This window comes from Dryas octopetala, chromosome 5, assembly GCF_963921425.1.
Source record: "Dryas octopetala chromosome 5, drDryOcto1.1, whole genome shotgun sequence".
Lineage (NCBI taxonomy): Eukaryota > Viridiplantae > Streptophyta > Magnoliopsida > Rosales > Rosaceae > Dryas > Dryas octopetala.
Genome location: NC_141370.1, coordinates 20,062,026 through 20,086,442, shown reverse-complemented (window position 1 = coordinate 20,086,442; position 24,417 = coordinate 20,062,026). Strand labels below are relative to the sequence as shown.

The 24,417-nt window shown below is 37.0% G+C and overlaps 5 protein-coding genes and 1 long non-coding RNA gene across 8 annotated transcripts; 5 read left to right on the top strand and 1 right to left on the bottom strand.

The window, feature by feature from the left end:
• The first annotated feature begins 716 nt into the window (after window positions 1–716).
• Window positions 717–1,456, top strand: LOC147285467 (uncharacterized). Its single transcript, XR_015122370.1, has 2 exons — window positions 717–1,058; window positions 1,212–1,456. It is a non-coding gene; the product is annotated as an uncharacterized LOC147285467 (long non-coding RNA).
• Window positions 1,457–3,122: 1,666 nt separating this feature from the next.
• LOC147285466 (casein kinase 1-like protein HD16) lies at window positions 3,123–9,715 on the top strand. 3 transcript variants are annotated; one of them, XM_086243637.1, is made up of 19 exons: window positions 3,123–3,291; window positions 4,384–4,565; window positions 4,644–4,861; window positions 4,946–5,071; window positions 5,163–5,236; window positions 5,312–5,381; window positions 5,490–5,545; window positions 5,686–5,757; window positions 5,852–5,946; window positions 6,065–6,131; window positions 6,454–6,583; window positions 6,678–6,896; window positions 6,983–7,113; window positions 7,349–7,523; window positions 7,618–7,708; window positions 8,005–8,162; window positions 8,251–8,439; window positions 8,664–8,776; window positions 9,063–9,715. In XM_086243637.1, exons 2-18 carry the CDS (start codon window positions 4,463–4,465, stop codon window positions 8,721–8,723), a joined length of 2,034 nt encoding a protein of 677 aa, XP_086099763.1. In that variant the 5' UTR covers window positions 3,123–3,291; window positions 4,384–4,462; the 3' UTR covers window positions 8,724–8,776; window positions 9,063–9,715. The 3 variants fall into 3 exon arrangements, with proteins under 3 accessions (XP_086099763.1, XP_086099762.1, XP_086099761.1); XM_086243636.1 differs by having other exon boundaries at window positions 4,430–4,565; window positions 9,068–9,713; XM_086243635.1 differs by having other exon boundaries at window positions 9,068–9,711.
• A 568-nt stretch (window positions 9,716–10,283) lies between these two features.
• On the top strand, window positions 10,284–10,613 carry LOC147285465 (uncharacterized). The gene has a single exon (XM_086245799.1). It carries the CDS (start codon window positions 10,284–10,286, stop codon window positions 10,611–10,613), a length of 330 nt encoding a protein of 109 aa, XP_086101925.1.
• A 1,388-nt stretch (window positions 10,614–12,001) lies between these two features.
• LOC147285464 (FRIGIDA-like protein 4b) lies at window positions 12,002–15,367 on the top strand. Its single transcript, XM_086244415.1, has 3 exons — window positions 12,002–13,040; window positions 14,300–14,475; window positions 14,593–15,367. The coding sequence occupies exons 1-3, from the start codon at window positions 12,179–12,181 to the stop codon at window positions 15,190–15,192; spliced, it is 1,638 nt and encodes a 545-aa protein (XP_086100541.1). The 5' UTR covers window positions 12,002–12,178; the 3' UTR covers window positions 15,193–15,367.
• Window positions 15,368–17,847: 2,480 nt separating this feature from the next.
• On the top strand, window positions 17,848–22,954 carry ALDH2C4 (aldehyde dehydrogenase 2C4). Its single transcript, XM_086244473.1, has 9 exons — window positions 17,848–18,043; window positions 18,425–18,567; window positions 20,835–21,218; window positions 21,456–21,545; window positions 21,671–21,844; window positions 21,965–22,102; window positions 22,195–22,332; window positions 22,434–22,495; window positions 22,591–22,954. Exons 1-9 carry the CDS (start codon window positions 17,938–17,940, stop codon window positions 22,862–22,864), a joined length of 1,509 nt encoding a protein of 502 aa, XP_086100599.1. The 5' UTR covers window positions 17,848–17,937; the 3' UTR covers window positions 22,865–22,954.
• A 140-nt stretch (window positions 22,955–23,094) lies between these two features.
• MBF1C (multiprotein bridging factor 1C) lies at window positions 23,095–23,881 on the bottom strand. Its single transcript, XM_086245071.1, has one exon. The coding sequence runs from the start codon at window positions 23,718–23,720 to the stop codon at window positions 23,286–23,288; it is 435 nt and encodes a 144-aa protein (XP_086101197.1). The 5' UTR covers window positions 23,721–23,881; the 3' UTR covers window positions 23,095–23,285.
• Window positions 23,882–24,417: the final 536 nt, after the last annotated feature.

The following is a 24,417-nucleotide window of genomic DNA, read 5'->3' as shown; positions in this document are numbered from 1 at the left end:
AGTGACATGTTCATAATTTCACACTTTGTGTGACTGATATTTAATTTTAGGCATAAATTCAATTTAGACACATAACTATATATGCTATTTCAACGGGGTCCACGAACTTTCAAATATTTCAAATATACACTTGATTTATTATGTAAATTGAAAAATGAAATTTCGTCCATCAATTTATTGAGAGATCAGTTAAATGTCAGCTTGGCTTTTGCTAACGGGGATTAATTGGCGACGTGGCACCAACTCAGCATACATTTCCCGCCAAATAAGCGACACAAATAATTTGTAAATTTCCCACCAAATGGCGCAATAACGGGGATTTTTAAATTTATCTATTAAAAATTTAAGTACTTTTCAAATCAAAACGAATAATTTGATTTAAAAAAAAAATAATAATGATGCATGTAAAGTGAGTCTCATACTCTCATTTATATAAAAGAGAGAGTTAATAATGTTGATTCAAAATCTAAAATAAAGATATTAGAAATGTAGAACCCCCCAAACAACACATGGGCCAAGTGGGTTTCATAGTGCTGCCTCTGAGCCTTGTCTGGCGGGCTAGTCGGCAAGGCCAACCCGCTCCTTTTGAAGCCTCCCCTCTACTCGCCAATTGGATAGCGAAGGGTCCGAGTCAACAAGCCGCCGACCCGGATTCAAAAAATCTGTGTCAACGACGCGTACCTTTTCTTAGACGAGTATTCGGATTCCTACTCGGCTACTCATACACTCATCCTACTTTCCGAGAAATTGCACATGTAAATGTTACCCACCACGTTCCAGAAACCCCACCACATATATATATAAATACCAACATCAACCACCGCAGCCTCCATCCCCTCCCTAAATCTCAAACCCTCTTCTCTTCTTCTTCGTCCAATTCTTTGATAGCCTTATTTTCCTCAATTTTTTCTTTAAATTCATTTTTTATTTTATTTTTAATTTGAGGATGAACTCAATGAGATCACTTACTCTCCCAATTATTGGGTTTATTTTTATGGCTCTTTTGAGGCTAACCCAGGGACAGGCTGAGGCCCCAGCTCCTTCTCTAACCAGTGATGGTGAGTTGATTCATTTTCTTGCACTCACAATTTTGTTTGGTGGGTGTGAATGAATTTGAAGGCAAATTTTATGGGTTTTCTTTAGGGTTTTGCAGAATTGGGGATTATCATATGAGCTAATTAGGGTTTTCTGTATTTTGTTGTTGAATGCAGGCATGGCGCTTGATCAAGGAATTGCTTACATCCTGATGCTGGTGGCCCTTGGAATAACATACCTTATTCATTGATTGGTTTTCTCTGATTTAGGCAGTCCAATGAGCTTATTGTATACATTTTATTATAATAATAATATTTAAATTTAAATACTTTGTGTATTTTCCTCCTTATATGAGAAATTGCAGCGGCTTTTGTAGTTGTTACTTGTTATAAATGTCAATACAAGTTATTATTAGCCCATAGTTTCTGAATGGATTTCACTTTGGTGTTTTTTGGGATCAGTCTGCTGCTTAGTGCTTTGATCATGAATTAATTCGTTATTATTCTTTTTCTTTTTTAATATAAATTCATGGGTTGGTGAAAGGCAATTTTTAATGTCCATCGGTACTCGGTACTCGGTAGAGAGCAGCCTCTATAGATTATATACAATGTTATAAAAATCGCTAGGTGGTAAGCGGGCGGTGGGAGGGGCCCTAGCGCCTAGGGCTTTACTAGCTTCATATAAAAGAGAGAAATTATTTGTTAAGATAGATATTTTGAGAAATTATTACTTGTTAATTGTTATTAGTACTTTGTACTTAAAAATAATTAAAAAAAATTGAAAAACGCCTGTTAATCGAGGCGGCTGGCCAACGCATAGCACCTAGCCGCTTAGAGAGATTTTTAGAACACCGACTATATATTGACTAGGGAACTTGGGCCTTCATTTTTAATCATGGACCTCCTTATGGGCCTCATTAATTGTTTTGGGCCTTATTAAGCTCTGTCTCGTCCCTGTTTGGTTTGTAAGCCCTAAAAGCACCCAAGGAAAAAAAAGATTATACAATTCATCGAGAATAAACAACCCTACATACCTTGTCAAATTTTAGGGCGCCTCTAGGCCCTCTACTCATATCCACTATACTCAGTTGACCCACCGTATTACTTTAAAATTAGGGTTTTCACCCAATATACCCATCATCATTATATAACTAGTACATCCTTACTAACGCCAGCTCACAGTTTTGTTTGGTAAGAACATTTGAAGGTTGGTCAGTAAGTGACTATCGGACAAAAACACGAACATCCTTGCTTTATTTTGTTATTATTTTTTTTAACATGGAGGTGAGGGATTCGAATTCGAGACGTCTTCTAATACTAGAAAGATAATTATCATTAAACGAATAGTTAGTTGGTCTAGATTCCAAAGCAACTTTAAGTTAAAGAAATTTGTTTTTTTTTTTTTTTTCTCACAAATGCCATAAGTGGAGGGTATAATGAATTAATGAGTAATAATGGGTATGAATGGAATCCACAAAATTCTATTGTTCAAGATTAGCTAATAATAAACAAAAACGACATGTTATTTATTCTTTGAGGCTCCTTATAATCGCTTGTATGGTTAATCTTGTACAAGAACAATCCATAATCTATGCACAAAGTCAATTGGGGTATCACTTTTCGAATACTAGGAGACTTTATTTACAATTGAATATTAAAAAATAGAGTTATTTCTTAAATTTATCAAAATGCTAGAAATTAATAATTTGACAAATAATATTTCTTAAGTGTTTCTAAACGTAGAAATAGTAAAAATTGGCATACATTTTGTTAGATATTTATGAGTAAAAGGTTAGCTGCTTGAAAAGGCTTCCAAATATAACCTTCAATAAAATAAAAAAAGTCCAAATATAATCTGTGTTTTAAGTTTTAACAACAGGTCCAGATAGAATTTTACTGACCTTGGTCCTTGGCACCTGAGACAAAAAGCCCAAAACATACAGTACTTAAAGAAGCCAAGATACAATACTAAATGTCCATGATAAGACCACTACACGTCCAATACATTCACTCCACCTCAGCCATTGTGATATCGTACGCACCAGGTTCGCTTACACCGTCTTTCCCATGCGGATACACCTCTCTTTCTCTTACACATCCAGACCCACCTAAGTCACCCACCGTCAAATTTCTTTGATAGCCTCCCTTCCATGAAACAACCCCCATTTTGTTAAATCCCATTATTTCTTGATTTTTCGCGTGTTAGCAAACACAGAATCCAATTGGGTTCTCAAATTCATGAAGTTCTTGTCATAAGGTACGTGTTTGATAAAGTTCCTCAGTTTCTGTTATCATCATCTGCATACCATTAATTTCATCTGTCTTTTGATTGTCTTGGATGTTTTGTGATTGTATTGCATCGGGTTGTGTGAATCCTTATGTGGGTATTGATGTTCTTTTCCCGAGAGTTTTGTGTTTGCTGTGTTTGCATGGCCTTTTGGATTCATCTAACTGATGGGTGCCAAAATCGAGATGGGTTTCATTTGTATGAGTTGAAATGTTTTGTTAGAGGTGATTTGCAGGTTAAAAATATGTACTTGTGTGTTTTTTTGGATTGATGGTTTGGAATCAGTGTTGATTTTACTCTAATATCTCATCATATTTGGATGGATATTTGGAATTTGAGACTGTTCCGATGAACTTTGAACTTGTGGGAAATCGGGCTTTTGGACCAACTGAAGATCAATAATGTTTTAGCTTTTGGATATTAAGGGGAGTTGTGCATTGATGCTGGCGTAGCTGCAGTTGGTTTGAGTAAAGTTTTGAATTTCTATTATGTTTCTGATGGACCTCAACTTGCAATGCAGCACTTCAGAATCAAATTCTGTTTCAGTGACACATACTGATTCGATTGAAATGTGTCATCACTATCATATTTCACATTCCATGGGATCAAGGTTTTGGTTTATGGGTCCTAGATAACAGCCAAAAAAAAAAACAGTTGTAAAAATTGTCAAGTGCATTTCATGTAATTTACATGGATATGATAGTTTCTGCTTTGAAGTTTTGGCATTAGTAGATCATGTTCGTACACTGTTGTATGTGGGCTGAAGTTTCCTCTAAAATAGCCTGTTGATTTCATTTGATCAAGTAGTACTCTCTGGTAGCTCACCCCATGGTTAATGATGATGTGATGTTTCTTTGTGAAACTGGTGCATAAATGTGTCTCTCCAATCAACTCTGTTTGCTCTCACTATGGATGACCAGACTTTTTGTTTCCGTAATAACATTATTTAGTATATAGATGTTCAAGTTAATTTTTTGGGCTGAGTATCTGAATTCAATGCGAAAACTGAATTTAAATGGTTATGGAAAAATAACATTTTGAATTAATATATTTGTTTGCTAGGTTGAAGTCTTAGATTTTAATTGTTCAACATTCTTTGGGGTTGGAGAAGGAAAGTAGGGATTATTTGCATGAGCATAGAATGCCAGATTTAAGAAGTGGAGTTCGGCGATCAAAGAGGATCAATAATGACCAGGAAAACCCTGCTGTTTTAGTTCCAGCTGCACGGACTGGTGGTGGAAAAGGTAATAGCTTCAAAATACTTCTCTTGAGATCACCTCTGAAAAATCCAATCAACCCATGTTTTCTTTGTCTATGTGCAGGGCTGACGGGTAGAGGTAGGGGTAGAGGGTCTAGAGCCATGAATCAAGGTAAGAATTCCAAGATATTTGGTGCCGGAGTTGGTGGCCAAGGGCATGCAGGTTTGAATTTTCCAGAAAGAGATCTGGTGGTGGTTCATGAAGAATTGGTAGTTCAGAAAGGTGCACAAAAATTGGCAGCTATTGAGGATGAAGGAAGCACTAGTCCGCTTCCTGAAAGAGTAACTTTTGTCGCCTTTCTGCTTGACTTTATATGGTGTAGTGTTCGTGTAATATTGAATACGGTTCTACAATTTCATTTTCAGGTACAGATTGGCAACTCCCCCATGTACAAGTTAGATAGAAAGCTGGGGAAAGGAGGCTTTGGACAAGTTTATGTGGGAAGAAGGATGACTGGTGGCACTGGGTGCTCTGGGCCTGATGCCTTTGAGGTTTCATCTTTGCAGTGCATCTCTAGTATATCAGCGTAAATTCTCAGAGGAAGTTGACTCTGGTACTAATGGAATTTCCTGTACATTGTAGGTTGCTTTGAAGCTTGAGAGTCGAAATGGTAAAGGGTGCAGTCACGGCCCTCCTTACGAGTGGCAAGTATACAGGTAAGCAATATTTCAATCTCATTCTTAGTTAAACTCTAATTTTTGTTCCCTGACCAGTGTTTTATGATAATGAAGCACTCTTAATGGATGTTATGGAATTCCTCTTGTCCATTACAAAGGTCAGCAGGGAGACTTCTATATCCTTGTGAGTTTCTTTGCTATTACCATTTCTTTCTTAGGCATGTCTTTCAAATGTTAAAAATACGTTTAGTACTTGCCATTCATGAATGATTACTCCTCAATGTGAATATAGGTCATGGATATGCTAGGCCCAAGTTTATGGGATGTTTGGAATTCTCGCAATCAGTTGTAAGAAACTTATATGACTCTCTTTTCCTGTGCTCGAAGTATCAAAGTCAATACTACTGAAAATGAAACACCTTCCAAGTGTATGGTTTATGCATTAAACACATTGTATTTATCTCCTTTTGTTTTTGTTCTCTTTGAAGGCTGTCTGAAGAGATGGTTGCTTGTATAGCGGTGGAGGCAATATCAATTCTAGAGCAGCTTCACTTGAAAGGGTACCTTGCAACTAATTCCTTTCTCCTTCTGTTGTTATTTTTCTGTTAAGTTTTTCTACTCTAATGCTATTCATGGTTATTATATGTGCTGCAGTTTTGTGCACGGAGACGTTAAGCCAGAAAACTTTTTGCTTGGTCTACCTGGAACATCCAATGAGAAGAAGTTATATCTTGTTGATCTTGGTTTGGGTATGTGTTCTTTGTTATACAAGTTTTTTAAAAAAAGATCGAACCAAAATTGTCTCTTGATTTTCATTTGATATTTTGGAAAAATTTGTGACTGTTGTAGTATGTTTTTCTTCTTCAGCTTCAAGATGGAAGGATGTATCTTCTGGACGTCATGTTGATTATGACCAAAAACCTGATGTTTTCAGGTAACTACAACCTTCATTATGCTGTGTACTTTGGATAATCAGGTCGCAATATGGTTATGAGGGGAGAAAAAGAAAAGTTGTCTTTTTTAAGTATCCTGAGGAAAGCAAAATTGCTTCAGATATTTGGAAATGAAAAACATTCTAAGAGTCATTACAGAAAATAGTCCAGAGTTGAATGATTGTACATATCATTCTTGTTGTAGTAACTAGTAAACATTAGTTCTATCTAAGAGCATTTACTTTAAGTCCTTTAGACTCAATTTTCCTCATATGAAATGCATCCTGATCTGAAGTGGCTTAATATATCTGATATTTTTAAAAGGGGAACTGTACGTTATGCAAGTGTACATGCTCATTTAGGCCGGACAGGGAGCCGAAGGGATGACCTTGAATCGTTAGCTTATACCCTAATATTTCTCCTTAGAGGAAAACTTCCTTGGCAAGGTTACAATGTAAGTTCATTCTGGTGTTCCACTGTGCATTAGCATTCCAACTAGATGGCCTAATATGTGTTTATAAATGCTTGGCTGGGACTTTGGGCTGCAGGGAGAGAACAAAGGATTTCTGGTTTGCAAGAAGAAGATGGCAACTTCTCCTGAGTTGTTATGCAGCTTCTGTCCTCCTCCTTTTCAACAGTTTCTCGAGATGGTGACCAATATGAGATTCGATGAAGAACCAAATTACTTGAAACTTATTTCGCTTTTTGATAACAGCATTGGTGCAAATGCCTCGCTGCGACCTATCAGAACTGATGGAGCTGCAAAGGTGGTTTACTTGTGTCGTAAATTATTCATATATGTTTCTAAGTTTGTGGTCGTATCAATTATTTATCAAATCTTTATGCAATATAGGTGGGTCAAAAAAGGGGAAGATTGCTTGTTCAATTGGAAGATGGTGAGCGACCTAAGAAAAAAATTCGAATAGGAACTCCAGCTACTCAGTGGATCTCAGTCTATAATTCCAGATCATCGATGAAGCAAAGGTAGGTATATCCTAAGTTGGAACTAGATGTTAAGACTACAGTGAAAAATTTCAGCAGTACAGTGAAAAGCCTTGCAGGTTTTGAGCCTATTACCTTAATAGGGCACATTAAATTACTTTTAAATGGAAGCCAAACCTAAATGAATTTAAATAATGTACATCTTTTCTATTTTCATTCTCTTGTTGGTTTTACATTCTTGTTCCTGTATCAACAATTAACAAGAGGATTTCTGCAGGTATCACTACAATGTTATGGATTCAAGACTGGATCAGCACATTGATAAAGGAAAAGAAGATGGTTTGTTTATTAGCTGTGTTGCTTCATCTGCGAATATGTGGGCTATCGTCATGGATGCAGGGACAGGTTTCTCAGCCCAGGTTTATGAGCTATCACCTGTTTTCTTGCACAAGGTAGCTATCCTTGAAACTACTTCCCGTCAACTTTCACTTTGGCTTTAATTATGTAGTGTTCCAGCAAGTTCATTCCTTTTTTATGATTCACCAGGAGTGGATAATGGAACAGTGGGACAAGAACTACTATATCACTTCACTTGCTGGCGCAGGCAATGGCAGTGCCCTGGTGGTAATGTCCCAAGGTGAGTGAAACTAATTACAGAGCTTCCTGATGTCTGTGGAAGTGCGGCCATATGGATCTGGTCCTTGTTGATAATAACTTTTCATAATTATTAAGTATAGGATAGGACAGTTCAGGGCTCTGAAGGATTGATTATATTGGAATACCATTGTTTTCTGCACTGGGAGTCACTTTTCCTTCTTCCCAACCTTCACCTTTTAATCAGCAGGGTTTATCTCATCAAATTATCACACATTTTGTCTGGGCTGGGATGCTCTGTTATTCATTTGATAATTTTATTTTCTCTTTCCATTGAAGGTGTACCTTTTACCCAGCAATCCTACAAAGTCAGTGATATATTCCCTTTCAAATGGATTAATAAGAAGTGGAAAGAAGGTTTTTCTGTTACCTCCATGACAACTGCAGGTAGCAAATGGGGCATTGTCATGTCCCGAAATGCAGGTTATTCTAATCAGGTATACCAGTCTAGAATCCTCTATGTTATGTTCTTTTTTAGGTGGAACACTGCAAAAAATAATTCTGTCCTACGTTCTGTATTGTTAGGTTGTTGAAATTGATTTCCTATATCCGAGTGAAGGCATCCATAGAAGATGGGAGAATGGATATCGGATTACCTCAGCTGCTGCTACAGAGGATCAAGCTGCATTCATACTTAGTGCACCCAAGAGAAAATCACAAGATGTGGCTCAAGAAACTCTACGGACATCTGCTTTTCCAACTTCCCATGTAAAGGTACATTTAACTTGCAATTTATGAAACAGATTAGCTTTTAAAATTTATTGGTGAAAGATTATTTACATACTCCTTGTCAAAAGTTATGGTGAGAGTTGCCTGCTAATAGAATCAAAATATTTAAGCATTGTCATATGCATGTATGGATATTAATTTGGTGAATTGAAAATCTATTCTTGATTAAATAACAAGTTCTTTTGTTTCTATTATTTTGGCTGTGGCAGGAAAAATGGTTAAAGAATCTATATATTGCATCTATCTGCTTTGGGAGAACAGTGTCTTGAGGATCCAGTTTTGGTGAAAAAACTGCACTATGATGCTAAATGCACCCATGCAGGTATGATATGCCTTGTTATCCAACGGGATATCTTTTACATTTTGACTTGATTCTGTAAACTGAATAAACAATATACTTGACTGTGTTGAAAGTGGCCTCCACCTGGTTTAAAGTATCATTTTATGGGCAGTATACTTGAGCTAGAAGTTCTTAAATTTTTTCCTGTGAGTAACATGGATTTTTAAAGAAAGCCACCAAGGTGGTGTTATGTACTTCTTGATCAGCTTTTAACAAATTGTTCCGTACTTTGAATAAGATTTTGACTACATCTTTGCATCATAACAAGTTCAGGTTGGCGGATGGCTGACTACACCATTTGTCGGGCCTTCCGGACAGAAGTTCTGTACCATGTAGAGAGAAGGCAGTTGCTGTCATGTATAGATGCTTTCATTGAGAACGTATAAATAGAGGAGCTAAAAATGTACAGCATTATGCTGATAGAGGTTGCTGTTCAAAATCGGAGAAGTTTGTACTCTTCTTCCCATCTTGTATTGGTTTTAGAGGGATGCATTCTCCAATTTGAAGAAAAACTTAACCTCCTGGAGAGAGAGAGAGAGAGAGAGAGAGAGAGAGAGAGAGAGAGAGTTTATAAAAGGAATATTGTAAGAAGCATGATACTGCTTGGGTACAAAAGAGTTCCACCCCAGTGTAATTGTGTGTTCTTTGTAATTCAAAGGAATTGTACCAGTATTAATCGTAATATTTATTATAAAAAGGAAATGATAAGTTCATTGAACCATTGCCTGAAATTAAAATTTCCACTGGGTTGATTTCGCTCGTGTTTAAGGAAACAAATATTGATTATCAGATTTATCATCTTAGAGGAGCAACAACAAATAACAAATATTTACATAAATAAAGTTATCTAAAAAGGATCATGGTTCAAATTGATAATCTTAACAAGAGAAAATTGTCCTTTACGCTATATCAAACATGCATTTGGAAATGGTACTATAGCTTGGTCCAGGTTCTTTTTCTTTATGCTGAAAATTTGCAGCCGAAAGGGTTTTGCTTCTTTTTGGAGCATACACCATTACACCCTGATACCAGCAGAGGCTATTGGATTGAATAAAAAAGCCTCAAGTCATAATTATATGGTTAGCTTAAAAACCCCTTATAAGTATATGGTTAGCTTCAAACCCCCATATAATTATATGGTTAGCTACCCACATGGTAGATTGAGCTTCAGGGACCCTTCAAGGTTGTCACGTGCATCACGTGCCATATAATGGGATCCACATAATCCGGTTAACAACTCTCTATGTAGGTGAGTAATCGAGACTGAAAAGTGAAAGCTCTCAGCAGCTTTTGTATTTGCTATCCAAGTTGGACCATTCCAGTCCTAAAGAGACAGCTAACTACTAATAATTCTTTTGTTATTAAAAAAAAAAAAAAAGAAGAAAAAAGCTGCATATATAAGAGCAACACCATGACCACCATATATGTGCTATATTTTCAGTGAAGCTTAACTTGCAAAGAGAGTAACTTGAAGTTGTGTGGTGCTGCAATGGACAGAAGAAACTGGTGCGGTTCAGACAGCAGAACCATCCAATTGGGGCGGCGCTACCAGGACCATGTGGCAGAGCCTGTGAGCATACCATCTCATTCTGCTGCATCAAACAAGCTCAAGTGGAAAGTCTTGTGGGTGAAGTTGAAGAAAGAAAAGAAGAAGATTTTTTACTCTCCAGCAGCCTCTTTAAAGATCTCATATGACCCTCACACTTACTCTCAGAATTTTGATCAAGGGTGTGGATCATGGGATGAGCCTGATGACCTGTCTTCTCGCTCATTCTCCATGCGTTTTGCAGACCCTTCTAAGTTTGTAACATCTTTCTAAAGAAAGAGTCCATGGTTTAGAACAGGTGAACAACTTGTATTTTTAGTTCTCTTCTGGATGTGTACATATTCTTAACATATCATCTTCTCTGTCGATCTCTTATAGCTTCCACCTATTTGGTGTTTTCATTTAGTTTGATTCTTTGTAAAATTTTCTTGAAGCTCCTTCTTCTATATATACTAGAACAAGAAAAAGGGATGACAGAGATTTTGCCCTCAATTTATCAGATTCAGAGCCTTTATTTTTGTTATTTGGGCTGGAACTCCATGTTGATCTGCACAAGAAGAACTAAGATTTACTTGCAAGCATTCAACTAGACCCAATGAACTGTTTTGATTCATATTATTTTTAGCTCCAAAACCAAGTGCCTCACTATACTGATTTTAGTATTGGAAGTGCTAGAAAAGAAGTCATTAATTAATTTTTCATTGAATAATTATTCTGTCTCTTGAGGAAACTAGAAGGCTTGACAGCTAGCTGTAGGCTGTAGTTAAACTAGCAGAATATTGATATTTAGTGCTGGAAATTAAGTCTTCGACTAATATATAATTTGAAAATGATTATGGTGAGCATGCATGGCATGATGGCAATGCTTAGTTCAGCATTGAAAAAGAAAGCAAACCCACAATTTTCAAGTGGGAATTGGACATGCATAATTGCATATAATGGTCAAACACATTAAGCTATTCCCTCTTGGTTAACATATGAGACATGAGTAAATTAAATTATATATGAATTGAGTCTCTCAATATGAGGCCATCTCTAAAGATTCAGTCCATCTGCCACATCTTTCTTTATCTCTGACTTATCAATACATTTATTAGCCTGGCCTTGACAGATGCACCAGAATACTCAAACGTATGCATTGCCTGACTTTGAGCTTTATACTCAGAAATATTCAAAGAGTGATATATATTTGTGGTTAACTTATATATTTTGTGATTATTGTACAAAATTGTTTATAAGACTCGATAGTATTTTTAATTAAAAAATAAATATAAGAGATGGAGATGGAAGTAGAAGGGACAATGAATAAGTATGATCAAAACTTAAAAACTACTTATATGTAATTCTTTCTTATAAAACTAATGGTTATCTATGTATTTTCTTTTGAAAGAAGCACTAATGAACTACTATAGAATCCAAGATATTTAAGTATTTAACCCTTTTTTTAGAGTTTTAAAACTTGAACTCTCGAGGTGAGCACTACTCCAGAATTGGATTTCTAAAACTTCAAACAAATGGGCTAAAAGTTTAATTAACTTAAATTTGGGCCAGAAAGTTAGAAGCCTTCTGTGGGCTTGTAACTCAGCCCAAAACGGTGGAACTGGCCGGCGTTTCTGTGCGAATAATCATCCATACCCCAAGACGACACCGTTCTTTTCTTAACGTGAAAATTGAAAAGAGAGAATCGAAAATTCACATTTCACCAGAGCTGGAAATACCGAGTGCACACAGGGACTGATCTTCTTCTTCTTCTTCCTCCTCCGACAAAGGGTTTACGGTGTTTCAGAAACTCCGAATTCAGAGACTTCTAAACAGCGTCGTTTCAGAACCATCCACCAATGGGGACCGAACTGGTGGTCACAACGGACCGAGTCCAGAAGTTCTTCGACGACCTAGAAATGCAGAAGACCATTCTATCCAGATCCACGAAGCTCTTCACAACCCTATCCAATCACTTCAATTCCCTCCAAGACTCCCTCTCCCAAAAATCCCAATCCCTAGAAGCCAAAATCCAATCCCTAGAATCCCGTTCCCGCCAAACCTTGGAGTCCCTCGGCCTCCGCGAGAGCTCCATCCCCGAGCGCGAGTCCGCCGCCGCCGCCCGCATCGACGAGCAGATAGAAGCGGCCTTGGCCGAGTTCGAGAGAAACGTTTCAGGGAATTCGGAGTTGGCCGAAACCCTGAAATCGTTTTCCCGGAAAATGGATTCGGAGGGGTTGTTGAAATTCATCGTCTCGAAGCGGAAGGAGTCGGTGTCGCTTAGAGCGGAGATTGTACAGGCCATAGCCGAGGCGGTGGACCCGCCGAGACTGGTGTTGGATGCGTTGAAAGGGTTTTTGGATTCAAAGGCGAAGAAAGCTGGGGTTACCGATAAGCGGTGGGGGTGTGGGCTGCTACTGCAGGCGCTTTTTCCGGAGGTTAGGTCCAATTCCGGCGCGAAAGGGCCAGAATTTGCGAGGAGCGTGGTGGAGAGAGCGGCGAGGATTGTGGACACGTGGAAGGCACAGATGGACGGGGACTCGAACGGTGGCGGGACATTGGGAGCGGCAGAGGCTGTGATGTTTGTGCAAATGGTGGTTGGGTTTCGATTGAGAGAAAGGTTCAGTGAAGAGTTCTTTAGGAAGTTGGTAATGGAACATGCAGCGAGGAGGGATATGGCAAAGCTCGCGGGGGCTTTAGAATTTGGAGAGAAAATGGGAGGTATGTGTTTGTTTAATCAGACCCAATTTGTCATTGGTTCGGTTGAAGATAGAAAGATGTTATTTGTGATAATTTGTTGCTATAGTACCTTAATTGCTTCATGAGTATATACATACATGATACATCATACATGCATGCATATATATGCTATCATTTGTAGAAATAGAAGTCTGGTTATATATTTTGCAAACTGTTAGTAAACAAGAAACTTATGCTACCATTTGTTGAGAAACTTGTGTTTTGAATTTGGTCTTTCTACTTGCATATTGTATTCTACTAACATAACCTGTTAATCAAAACTCGAACCTCAACCTAGATTGTTCGCACAAGTTTGATTTTTTATAGTTCCCAAAAGTGGTTCAAGCTTAGCCCACACTCAGATTGAGGCTTTAAAATCTTACCAAGCATAGATAAGATTAAGTTAAGCTCAATGTAAACAGTTTTAAGCCAGTTAAAATGTTGTCAGTCTCTCTGTTTCTTGTTACCAAATGATGTCTTAGGTGTAGCACCTTGCTAATTTGAATATCTATTGCCAACTTTTTGCGTATTTGATTGTTGATGATCTGGGGGCACTGCTCAAAGTGTAATAACTGAGTATCACTTGAACTACCTCTAATAGAACTTTACCTCGTAGGCTTTTATTCTTTTTTGAAGAAATTGGATGGAGCATGACTGTTTTCAGATATTTCTGCTAATAGGGACATATGTAGTAATAGACTGTTAGACACCATCCAAATTCCTTCAATGGTTTACTGGATTAAGTTTTTTACTGTGGAAAAGGCTTAGAAGTGGAGAAAAGTCTCAAAGCAACGATTAAAAAAACCTTTATCCATTTGGTTGTAGCTTTTTGTGATTATGGTGGGAAAGAATAGATTGGAGAATTAGGTTGGGGAGGTTGGTTAAGTTTCACAATCTGTAATTTATAACCTTATACGATGTTTTCGTACTTTTGCTTAAATAAATTAGAAATGTGGACCTTAATTTTGTCTCTCCCTCTTCTGGTACATAGAATAAGAATGTGTTTCCCTGTGAGGCATGAAATGTTTATGTCAATGTACATCTTTTTCACCCACCAAATTTTGAAAATAAATTTGAGTATGGCTTGAATAGGTGTTTGTTTCACTTGTTTGTTTATTTTGATACGACCTTTCTTTAGGTCTTTTTTTGTCCAAAATCATTATTCTTTTGCCCAGATTTTCACTTTGTTAGCATCACCTCAGTTGTGTGCATTTGATTGAAATAATTTCTGATTTGTACAGATGTTATTGATGAGTTAGTGAAGAATGGCAAGGAGATAGAGGCTGTATATTTTGCTTCCGAGTCTGGTTTGACTGAGAGATTTTCTCCTGTTTCTCTGCTCAAGTCCTATCTCAGGAACTCCAAAAAGAATGCTACAACCATATTGAAGAATGGCAATAATAGTTTGGCTTCAATGGTTTGTGTAAACTCCACTTTATATCTTTAGTTTCCAAATGGAGTTTTGTTTTTAATCTGTAATCAGATGAATTTCTGCCCTCTTTGTGAGATCACTTAATTGAAGTCCATCTTACAGGAGGAGTCAAGCACTTTGGAGTTGAATTCCATCAAATCAATCATCAAATGTGTAGAGGACCACAAGCTTGAATCAGAGTTTTCTCTCGATACCTTAAGGAAGCGGGCTGCCCATCTGGAGAAAGCCAAGGCAGAAAGGAAGAAGAATTCAGCAGCTTCCAATAAGTCTCATAATAATAAGCGAGCCTACAGTGGTGGTGGTGGCCGAGGTGGGGGTGGGGGTGGGGGTGGACCATCTTTCTTTCGGCCGGCCAAAGCAGCCAAATATTCTAACGCTTACCCCTCCTTCAACCGGAGGAACCCAAATCCTACTACCCAACATAGCCCGGCAACAAGGTATTCTGGCCCGTACAACTACGCAAGCCAGAGTGTGTATGAGGGTGCAACAACAGCCCCATATGGATCCACATACGGAGTGCCACATGCTCAAAGCCCAGCTGCTGCTATACCACCACAACACTACTCACTCTCTGGGGACAGCATGGGCGCTGGTGGTGGGTACCGAACCAGTGGTACTTACGGTGGCCAGTCAAGCTATGGGCCATATGATTACGCAAATGCTGCTCCACCAGCATACCAACCGCCATCGTATCCACAATAATTTAGAAGCGGACGTACATAGATGGTTCTGTCATTCTGTGTAATCTTCAGATGGGTCCCTATGTTATTTTTCATTTCTTTTTCCTGTCTCCTTCTGCCTCCTGCCTTTTTGGATTATCTGATATCTGTAGCTTCCCATGGTTTAATCCATAGTTATTTTTTAGTCTAGACTTGTTGAGAGAGTTGTGTTATTACCATTCTTTTCATTTTGTTTTTCTACTATCCAAACTAAAACAACATAGCACATAATGGACCAACTCGTAACTTACTTATCCCCGTTATAGGGGATGGTGGCATCACAAGAGAGAGAGAGAGAGAGAGAGAAAAAGAGAGAACCGTTGCAGTAAGTTCTTCTCACTGGTAGGACATTCTGGGTTCCAACCCATAAAGCAATGTCAAAAAGAAGAAATAAATAAATAAATAAATATTTTGATGTTCGTGCTAGTGTCTTAGGGCATTTGGAAAGATACCCATTTTTATTTGGCTTAATTATCGATTTACCACTCAAAATTGTAACTCATTCCCACTTTACCACCTGAAAGTTTTTTTGTTCCAGATTACCACCTGTAACTTACATCCGTGTCCCATTTTACCTTGTTCCGTCAACAATTCTGTTAATGCTGACGTGGCGCGCTGGATGTGCGCCATGTGTCACATCTTTTTTGTATTTTTTGATTTTTTTGATTTTTCTATTTTTATAAACTTTAAAAATTAATTAAAAATAGCTCCGAACTTAGAAAAATACACGGAAAATTCCTACCGACTTGTCTTAACTAGTACTAATTTACTATAGGGTCAAAATGCCAATTTTCCCTCTAAAAATTTCCAAAAAATTTGGAAAGTCCAAATTTATTTCTAGAAAATTAAAATACTCTAGACTCTTTGAAAATTCATAGAATAATCTCTCGAATTCCAAAAAATATGAGGTATGCACCGTTAGTCTTCTAAAAACTAACATTACCTTTCTCGTGAACACTTGCTACCCAAAAGACCTCTCGGTCTTAGAGAAAAATAAAATTCCCTATAAAATAAATTCTAGAAAAATTCTAAAATTTCTGTAAAGTCTCGAAATAATTCTCTAAAACAAGCTTTTGGTAATTTTTCAAAATATTTTTGAGAATTTTTCCAAGGATTTACGAAAATTCTAGAATTTTTTCTAGAATTTATTTAATAGAGGAAAATTTATTTTAATTTTTTAGAAATAAATTTGGACTTTCTAATTTTTTTGAAAATTTTTAGAGGGCAAATTGGTAATTTAACCTTATAGAAAATTAGTGCTAGTCAAGACGAGTCCGTAGGAATTTTTCGTATATTTTTCTGAATTCGGAGCTATTTTTAATGAATTTTCAAAGTTTATAAAAATAAAAAAATAAAAAAATGCGAAAAAATAAAAAAAAGATGTGACACGTGGCGCATATCTAGCGCGCCACGTCAGCATTAAGGGCCAGATCGTCAGCATTAACGGAATTGTTGACGGAACAAGGTAAAATGGGACATGGATGTAAGTTACAGGTGGTAATTTGGGACAAAAAAACTTTCAGGTGGTAAAGTGAGAATGAGTTACAGTTTTGGGTGGTAAATCGATAATTAAGCCTTTTTATTTTTTGGTGAAGGAAGGATACCAATTAGTTTTTCTTTAGAGTCCATTCTCCGATAATTTGATGAACTCACGGCTCAACATGCACTTGTTGTTTTACTTTTTGAAGCCAGTTTTTCCTATTCCGATCGGTGACACCAAGTTCTCGTGTAATTTCTGTTCAACTCCCTATTTAAAAAAGGTCAATAATACTTACACGCATTTTATGCCCCCACAATCTTTATGTGTCCATGTGTTTGGCCTTTCATTCTGAAACTTGTAACCCCCATGTCATTCTCAATAATGTTTTGTCATTTTCTCTTAATTGACATTTGATAAACTTGACTATATGATGATGGCCATTTCACATGTGCTTGGGTTCATCATAGTAGACTTGTAGTTGTGGAATTAAATAAACCACTGCTCATTGTGAACAATAAGAAGGCACAATTGGGCCAACTGTATAACATAAAACAAAACAGAAGCTATGGTGCTCCATCTTGACTTAATTTCTTTAGTCAAATTTCATGTTGTCTCAAGCCAAAACAAACAAATTCAGCACAACCGAAAATGCAAACATAGCCGAATATGGAGAAAAGAAAAAGAAACAAAACACGCAACCGAATATGCTGCAAAATTCACACGAGTATTGACAAATGAATAGCAGACAAGAATTCTGTGTTTGATTAAAAATATTGTGTGTAACGGTGTAAATGTGTAATATAAATTATATAATTGATGTGAACTCGTAACACTGTGTCAGAGAGGAGAAGAGGAGGCACATGGGTCATTCAGCAGTGCACAGCACATTGTATTTTTCGCCTTTTCCTAAGTGGATATAGTTTTGTAATCTTAGAATGAATTCTCACTAACTTTTGTGTACCACCAATTACTGTGGAGTTTCATGAGAGTCCACGTACCCTATCATGGACCGTCAATCTGGAGATTGCTCATTCCTGGATGGCAACCTTTTCAGTTAATTTTGAGATCTCAAAGTTGACCCCACACATGCACTACGTTTTGGCTTTACGCCTTTACCTCCATCTTATATATATCTTAATACTGCAAAATGGCCTCCATGCTCAATATATTACTAAACCAAACAACAAACACAAGCATCTTTTAATTCTCACACAAATTAGAGAGAACAAGATATCTAGCTAGAGAGAGATGGGGAGTGGTTGCAACGGCAGCGGCTCTGAGTCTTTCGTGAAGATACCGACACTAAAGTTCACGAAGCTCTTCATCAATGGAGAATTCGTTGACTCCATTTCAGGTACCATTTCTCATAAGTTTTCTCACAAGCACTTGGTGTTCGTGTACAGTTGTGCTGTATAAATTTTTCTCGAAATAATTTTTCTCATAAGTTTAAAGGGTGACTCACTTCTTAGACAAATACCATACATGTTTTAGATTTTTGACAAAAGATGATACGCCTATATATATGATGGGCTTGTGCTTGAATATAATTATGTCGATGTTTTCGAGCTGATCATCATCAATCACTGATCAAATTTGTTGTCCGTACGTAGTACAAATTACTGGCGATGTATATATATATACTTGAATAGTGAATACTATTACTAGCTAGCTAACACGTTGATTGTTGTGATGATTTGTGGACCCCAAATTTCAACCAAAATTGAAAAAATAAAAGGAAAAACATTTGAGACCAAAGATCCAAGAACAGGGGAGGTGATAGCCAGAGTTGCAGAAGGAGATAAGGAAGACGTTGATTTGGCAGTGAAGGCTGCTCGCGCTGCGTTTGACCATGGCCCTTGGCCTCGCTTCCCGGGCGCTGTATGTAACTCTTTTCTTCACTCTCCCCTCTAGCTAGCTATAGCTAATTAATTAATTCGTTTTTAGTCCTTGTCATTTTGTCAATTGGAAATTATTCATTTCTAGTCAACTAAATTTTTTTTAATTACTCATAATTGGTTTTCTTTCCAATTTTACTTATATGATTTCCTTTTTAACTCTATTTTTAAATAGAGTATTGTCAGAAATACCAAATTTGTGTTTCAAATTATGTTTTCTTATCAAATGATGCAGTAGTATTTTATTAAAAAATATTAACATATCATTTAATTAATCCGAATTTAATATACAAATTTGTTATTAATTATATATTTTTGGGTAGCATTCTTTGGAGAATTATTGTGGTGGTTCATCTTCTTGTTGTTATTCATTGCTTGGTCAGAATTACTCAGAAGAGCTTGTCCGGCCACTTGTCTCTAATAATGTCTGAATAATGACACATCAAATTATTTCATACATTAAATAAAGTCTCTGGCCAAAAACAAAAAAAAAAAACATTAAATAAAGTCTATAGTCAACTAATCTTACAGAGATATGGACCATACTCCTATGGAAGTGGCAACTGGCAAGAGCCAAGTTGCATTTTCATGAGGATTAATTTTGTATTAGAGAGTGATCATGGGCGGTGGAGCCAGATTAAGGCCTCGATCATGCTGAAATTTTTACATATTTTTTAAATCTACGTAATGTTGTGAAAAAAATTTAAAAAACATATTTTGTCATTCAAATAAAATATTTGGAATTTTGAAATTATTACATTTGTATTGTAATTAGGATTTGGGTGATAACATTGCACACGTTGTTATATTTATATTGATTTCACATCTTTCATAAAAATAAAAAGATTTCACATAAGTCTCGTATTTTTAACAAGGATATGATCAAAAATGTTTGCTACAAATACATCCCCGATTGCTTAAACTTTATAGACATTTGACCAAAGATAGCTTTGTAGACAAGTTAGACTTTTTTTATTTTTTCTTCCGAGGAATATCATAAGCTAATCCTAAACCCAAGGCATGTTAATATATAAAAGAAATTACAAATTTGGTTTACTTATTTTATACTTAGTTCAATTTTGGTCAACGATCTTTTTTAAGTTCAATTTTGATCTACTTATTTTATACTTAATTCAATTTTGGTCTACAATCTTTTTTACATTATGATTTTAAATCATTTTGGTTGTGTGTTCTTCAATTATAATTGAAATATAAGTTATATTTTATCATTTTTTAGTCATAGGAACCAATTTGGAGTATTAGAATTAAAGAGAATTGAAGTTTGAAAAATCTAAAAATTTTCTACGAAAAATTGGTAGTTTCGGGTACCCTACTTTAGAGACAATTATCTTGAATTTTAAAACTCCGATTTGAATGATATTTATATGGTTGTAAAGAGTAAATGCATAGCTTTAAAACAAGTATATATTTGCTGAATTTGGCTGAGATTTGATGGGGTGAAAGGCGGGACAAATTTGAGAAAATAAATCTGGATCTTTATTGAACAAGTGAAACAATTAGTGGACCAAAACAGAACTTAAAAAAGATTGTAGACTAAAATTGAACTAGGTATAAAATAAGTGAACCAAATCTGTAATTTCCTTTATAACATATGTAGAAAAAGCCATTTTTGTGGTCAAGGAAAAAGTCATTTATGTGTATATTATTTTTCTAGTCAAAAATATGACAGCCCATGATAAGTTTTTTAAATAATAATAAGATCTTCATAGTTTTTTCTTCCTAGGTTTTTTCTTTTCGAATAATAAGATCTTCTTAGTTTTTTTTTTCCACATATAAATATTAAGATCTTCATAGCTCATAATTGCTTGTGTTAGTGTCCAAACGTGCATTAATTTTCTAGTGCTTATCATTTTCAAGTTATCTTGAAGGTACTATTTGATAAAAATAGGACCCTTTGACAAAGGTTTAAATAAAATTATAAGGTCAAATTTTAAGTCCTTTTTCTTGAGCAAAACTTAAAGTATGTATTAACCCAATTAAGACTCAGAAAAATCAAATGCAAAATCCAGAATGAAAAGGATGGCCAAGTGGAAGCGGTCTCAGTCCAGTAGGGCAAGCACTATACCCCAAAATATCACATCATCTAATTAATTTGACTTACTTTGTTATTTTAGTATTAGTTCAAATTAATTTAATTTTTATTCTGAATGATAAATAATTCATTAGAATTATGATATGTAAATATGTAATCGAAAATAGCTCTAATTTTATTTTATTGAGGATGTTTAGGAGAGGGGAAGGATAATGATGAAATTGGCGGACTTAGTGGACCAACACGTAGAAGAACTGGCTGTGTTGGACACCGTTGATGCTGGGAAGTTGTTCAGTCTTGGCAAGGCCATAGACATACCGCAGGTTGCACACACTCTACGTTACTACGCGGGTGCAGCCGATAAAATCCATGGAGAGGTGCTCAAGATGTCACGCGAGCTTCAAGCGTATACGTTGCTTGAGCCCATGGGCGTTGTGGGACACATCATCCCCTGGAATTTCCCAAGCACCCTCTTGTTTGCCAAGGTCGCCCCTTCCTTAGCTGCTGGCTGCACCATGGTCGTCAAACCTGCTGAGCAAACACCTCTTTCTGCTCTCTATTATGCTCATTTGGCTAAGTTGGTAAGCTTGGAACATAAAACCGTGAATCTAAATCATTGATTAAGCTCATTTTTGCATAAATGTACTGTCTAAATTCACAATCTAACATGTTTATAGAACTATTGATAACATGAATTATTGTTTTAATCTATAGTGTCACATTAACATTCTGATAATATAACGTGTTATAATCTCTATTTGTACCGTTAATATGGTTACTAGTGGTGACTTTGGCTTGTGAATTATTTTATTAATCAGGCTGGTGTACCTGATGGAGTGCTCAATGTCATTACTGGATTTGGAAAGACTGCTGGTGCTGCCATTAGCTCTCACATGGACATTGACAAAGTAAATTCTATTTACTAGCTGTTTCCTTCAAGCATTGTACCATTTATTTGGACAATTTTTACAAAATTCAAAGGCAGTTCTGTGGCTTACTGTAATATTGATTCTGGGTCTTGTTCATATTTTAGGTCAGTTTTACTGGTTCCACAGAGGTAGGGCGTGAAGTAATGCAGGCTGCAGCAAAAAGCAACTTAAAAGCAGTTTCACTTGAACTAGGAGGCAAGTCACCCCTTTTAATTTTTGATGATGCTGATATAGAAATTGCTTCCGACCTCGCTCTCTTGGGAATCCTTTACAACAAGGTGAAGTAAAATCATTTTTAGTTCAATTTTGAAACTATAGCACTTTGTATCTATAACTTGGCTAGCCAGAATATGTAGCAGAACAATCACTAACTCCATCTTACTTGTTCATATTTTCAGGGAGAAATTTGTGTGGCAAGTTCTCGTGTTTTTGTTCAAGAAGGGATTTATGATGAACTTGTGAAGAAGTTAGAGGAGAAGGCAAAAAGTTGGATAGTTGGGGACCCTTTTGATCCTAAAGTTCGTCAAGGACCCCAGGTACTAACTTAATTTGAGTTATTAATTCATAAAATGCTTGTGAATTCCTGAGCTTATCCATTACGCATTCACTATAAATTAATTAATTGCAGGTTGATAAGCGGCAGTTTGATAAAATCTTAAGCTACATTGAGCATGGGAAGAGAGAAGGAGCCACTTTGTTGACAGGGGGTAAGCCATTGGGAAACAAGGGATATTACATTCAGCCAACAATTTTCACTGATGTAAAGGTACATACATTTTCAATTCAATCTTGACTTCTTCTTTTTTTTTTTTTTTTTTTTCTCTTTTTATTATTGTCATCTCATTCATCCCACATCAACGTGCTCAGGATGACATGCTTATAGCAAAAGATGAAATCTTTGGACCTGTAATGGCACTAATGAAGTTCAAGTAAGTACAACTTTAACTTTGACCGACTCCTCAATTTTGTTCCAGTTAATTAGCTTCCAAATGAACATTGTTTTACTTATGAGACCCAATTGTAGGACCATTGAGGAGGCAATAAAGAGAGCCAACAACACCAAATATGGGTTAGCAGCAGGCATTATAACCAAGGACTTGAATGTGGCCAACACTGTCTCAAGGTCAATTCGTGCAGGCATTATATGGATCAATTGCTACTTCGCTTTTGACGGAGATTGCCCTTATGGTGGGTATAAGATGAGTGGGTTTGGAAGAGACTTTGGTTTGCAGGCCCTCCACAAGTACCTCCACACCAAATCTGTTGTTACTCCCATTTATAACTCTCCCTGGCTCTAAATTTTCATATGTACCCAAAGCTCAAGTAATTGAGAAAACTCACTTAGCAACTTGCAGTGTGCAATAAATAAAGTTAGCATTGTTCTTTTTTTTTTTCTGTTCTGAGCTTAAGTTCTAAGTAAATGAATTGGTAGCACATATTCTTAATTTCTAAGTTATAAACTTATAAATGATTCGAGTGTGAGAGTTTATGAAATTGGAGCCAAATTGATCAGATCCAAACAATACCCAACAACTAAAGACAGATTATCAAGCCAACAACAACATCAAATTCCATAGATTTCATGAAATTCAACGGCAATTTAGCCTATACATCTTTGTTATCTTTCTACAACTTCATCACACACACTTCTGACAACACCAAAACAGTATGTTCATAGCATCCGACCCTAACACGACGCCGTTTTCAGATACAATTTTTTTATTTGCCACCTTTGCCCCTGAGCTTCACTTCCAGAACCCTCTCCATCTTGGCCAGCACGGCCTGGTTCGGCACGGCCTTGCCGTTCTCGTACTCCTGGACCACCTGAGGCCGCTCGTTGATCCGCTTAGCCAGGTCGGCCTGGCTCATCTTTTTCTCCAGCCGCGCCTTCTGAATGGCCTGCCTCACCTCCGTCGAAACCCGGTCCAGCGCCGCCGGCTCGGTCCCCTCGTCGAGCTTCTTGGCGCTGACGACCGGCGCGGCCTTCTTGTTGGAGCCGGCGTCGAACTTCTTGATGGTCTGGACCGGCGCGCCGGACCGGATGGCCTGGTTGACCGCCTTGGGGTCGCGGAGGTCTTGGGCCTTGGGCTTGGTCTTGTGGATCACCACTGGCTCCCAGTCCTGGGTTATGGCACCTGCGTATCGGCTCGGCATCGTCGAAGAGTGAGAGAGACAGTGAGAGATGAATAGATTGGGATTTTGAAGGTGGGGGGTGGTGTGACTGTGAAATGATGAAAGGTGGTAACGAGGGAAAATCAGTGGGTATATATCGGGGTGAGAATCTGGAAAGTTCTCAGACTTTCTCAAAAGTTCTTTTTTAGATATTTATTTAAAATTCTATCCATGGAAAATTCGCGGGGACTGTCCAGTTCTCGTTGGCGATGAAATGCTCACTTTTTAGTGGAAATATTTGTGGGCGTTGACGTGGCCATGTCTCATTGGTTCATGTTTATAATGATCCTCGCCATAGAACCAAAGATTCAAGCTAAAACGGCATGTCGTATGAAAAATGAGTTCTTCATCAGGTTAGCTAATAATCAATTATAATCCGACATATATAAGTAATCGTGTGAAATAATTTTATACTAATCTAATTTGTTTATTAACATGATATGTTCAGATTGACTCACATATATTATAAACTAAAAATTTAAAATGAAGATGAGTAGATCTGTGGACATTGAGGCATTGTCGAGAACACCTTAATGCATCATGGGGTAGAACTTGAGGTATTGAGGGTAAACCTTGACAGTTGAGACACCGCGTAATAGATGAGACTACGAGAGGGACTTGTATGTCCGGGAATTTCCTCTCTCTCTCTATTTCTTTCCTCTCCTTTTTTTTTTTTTTT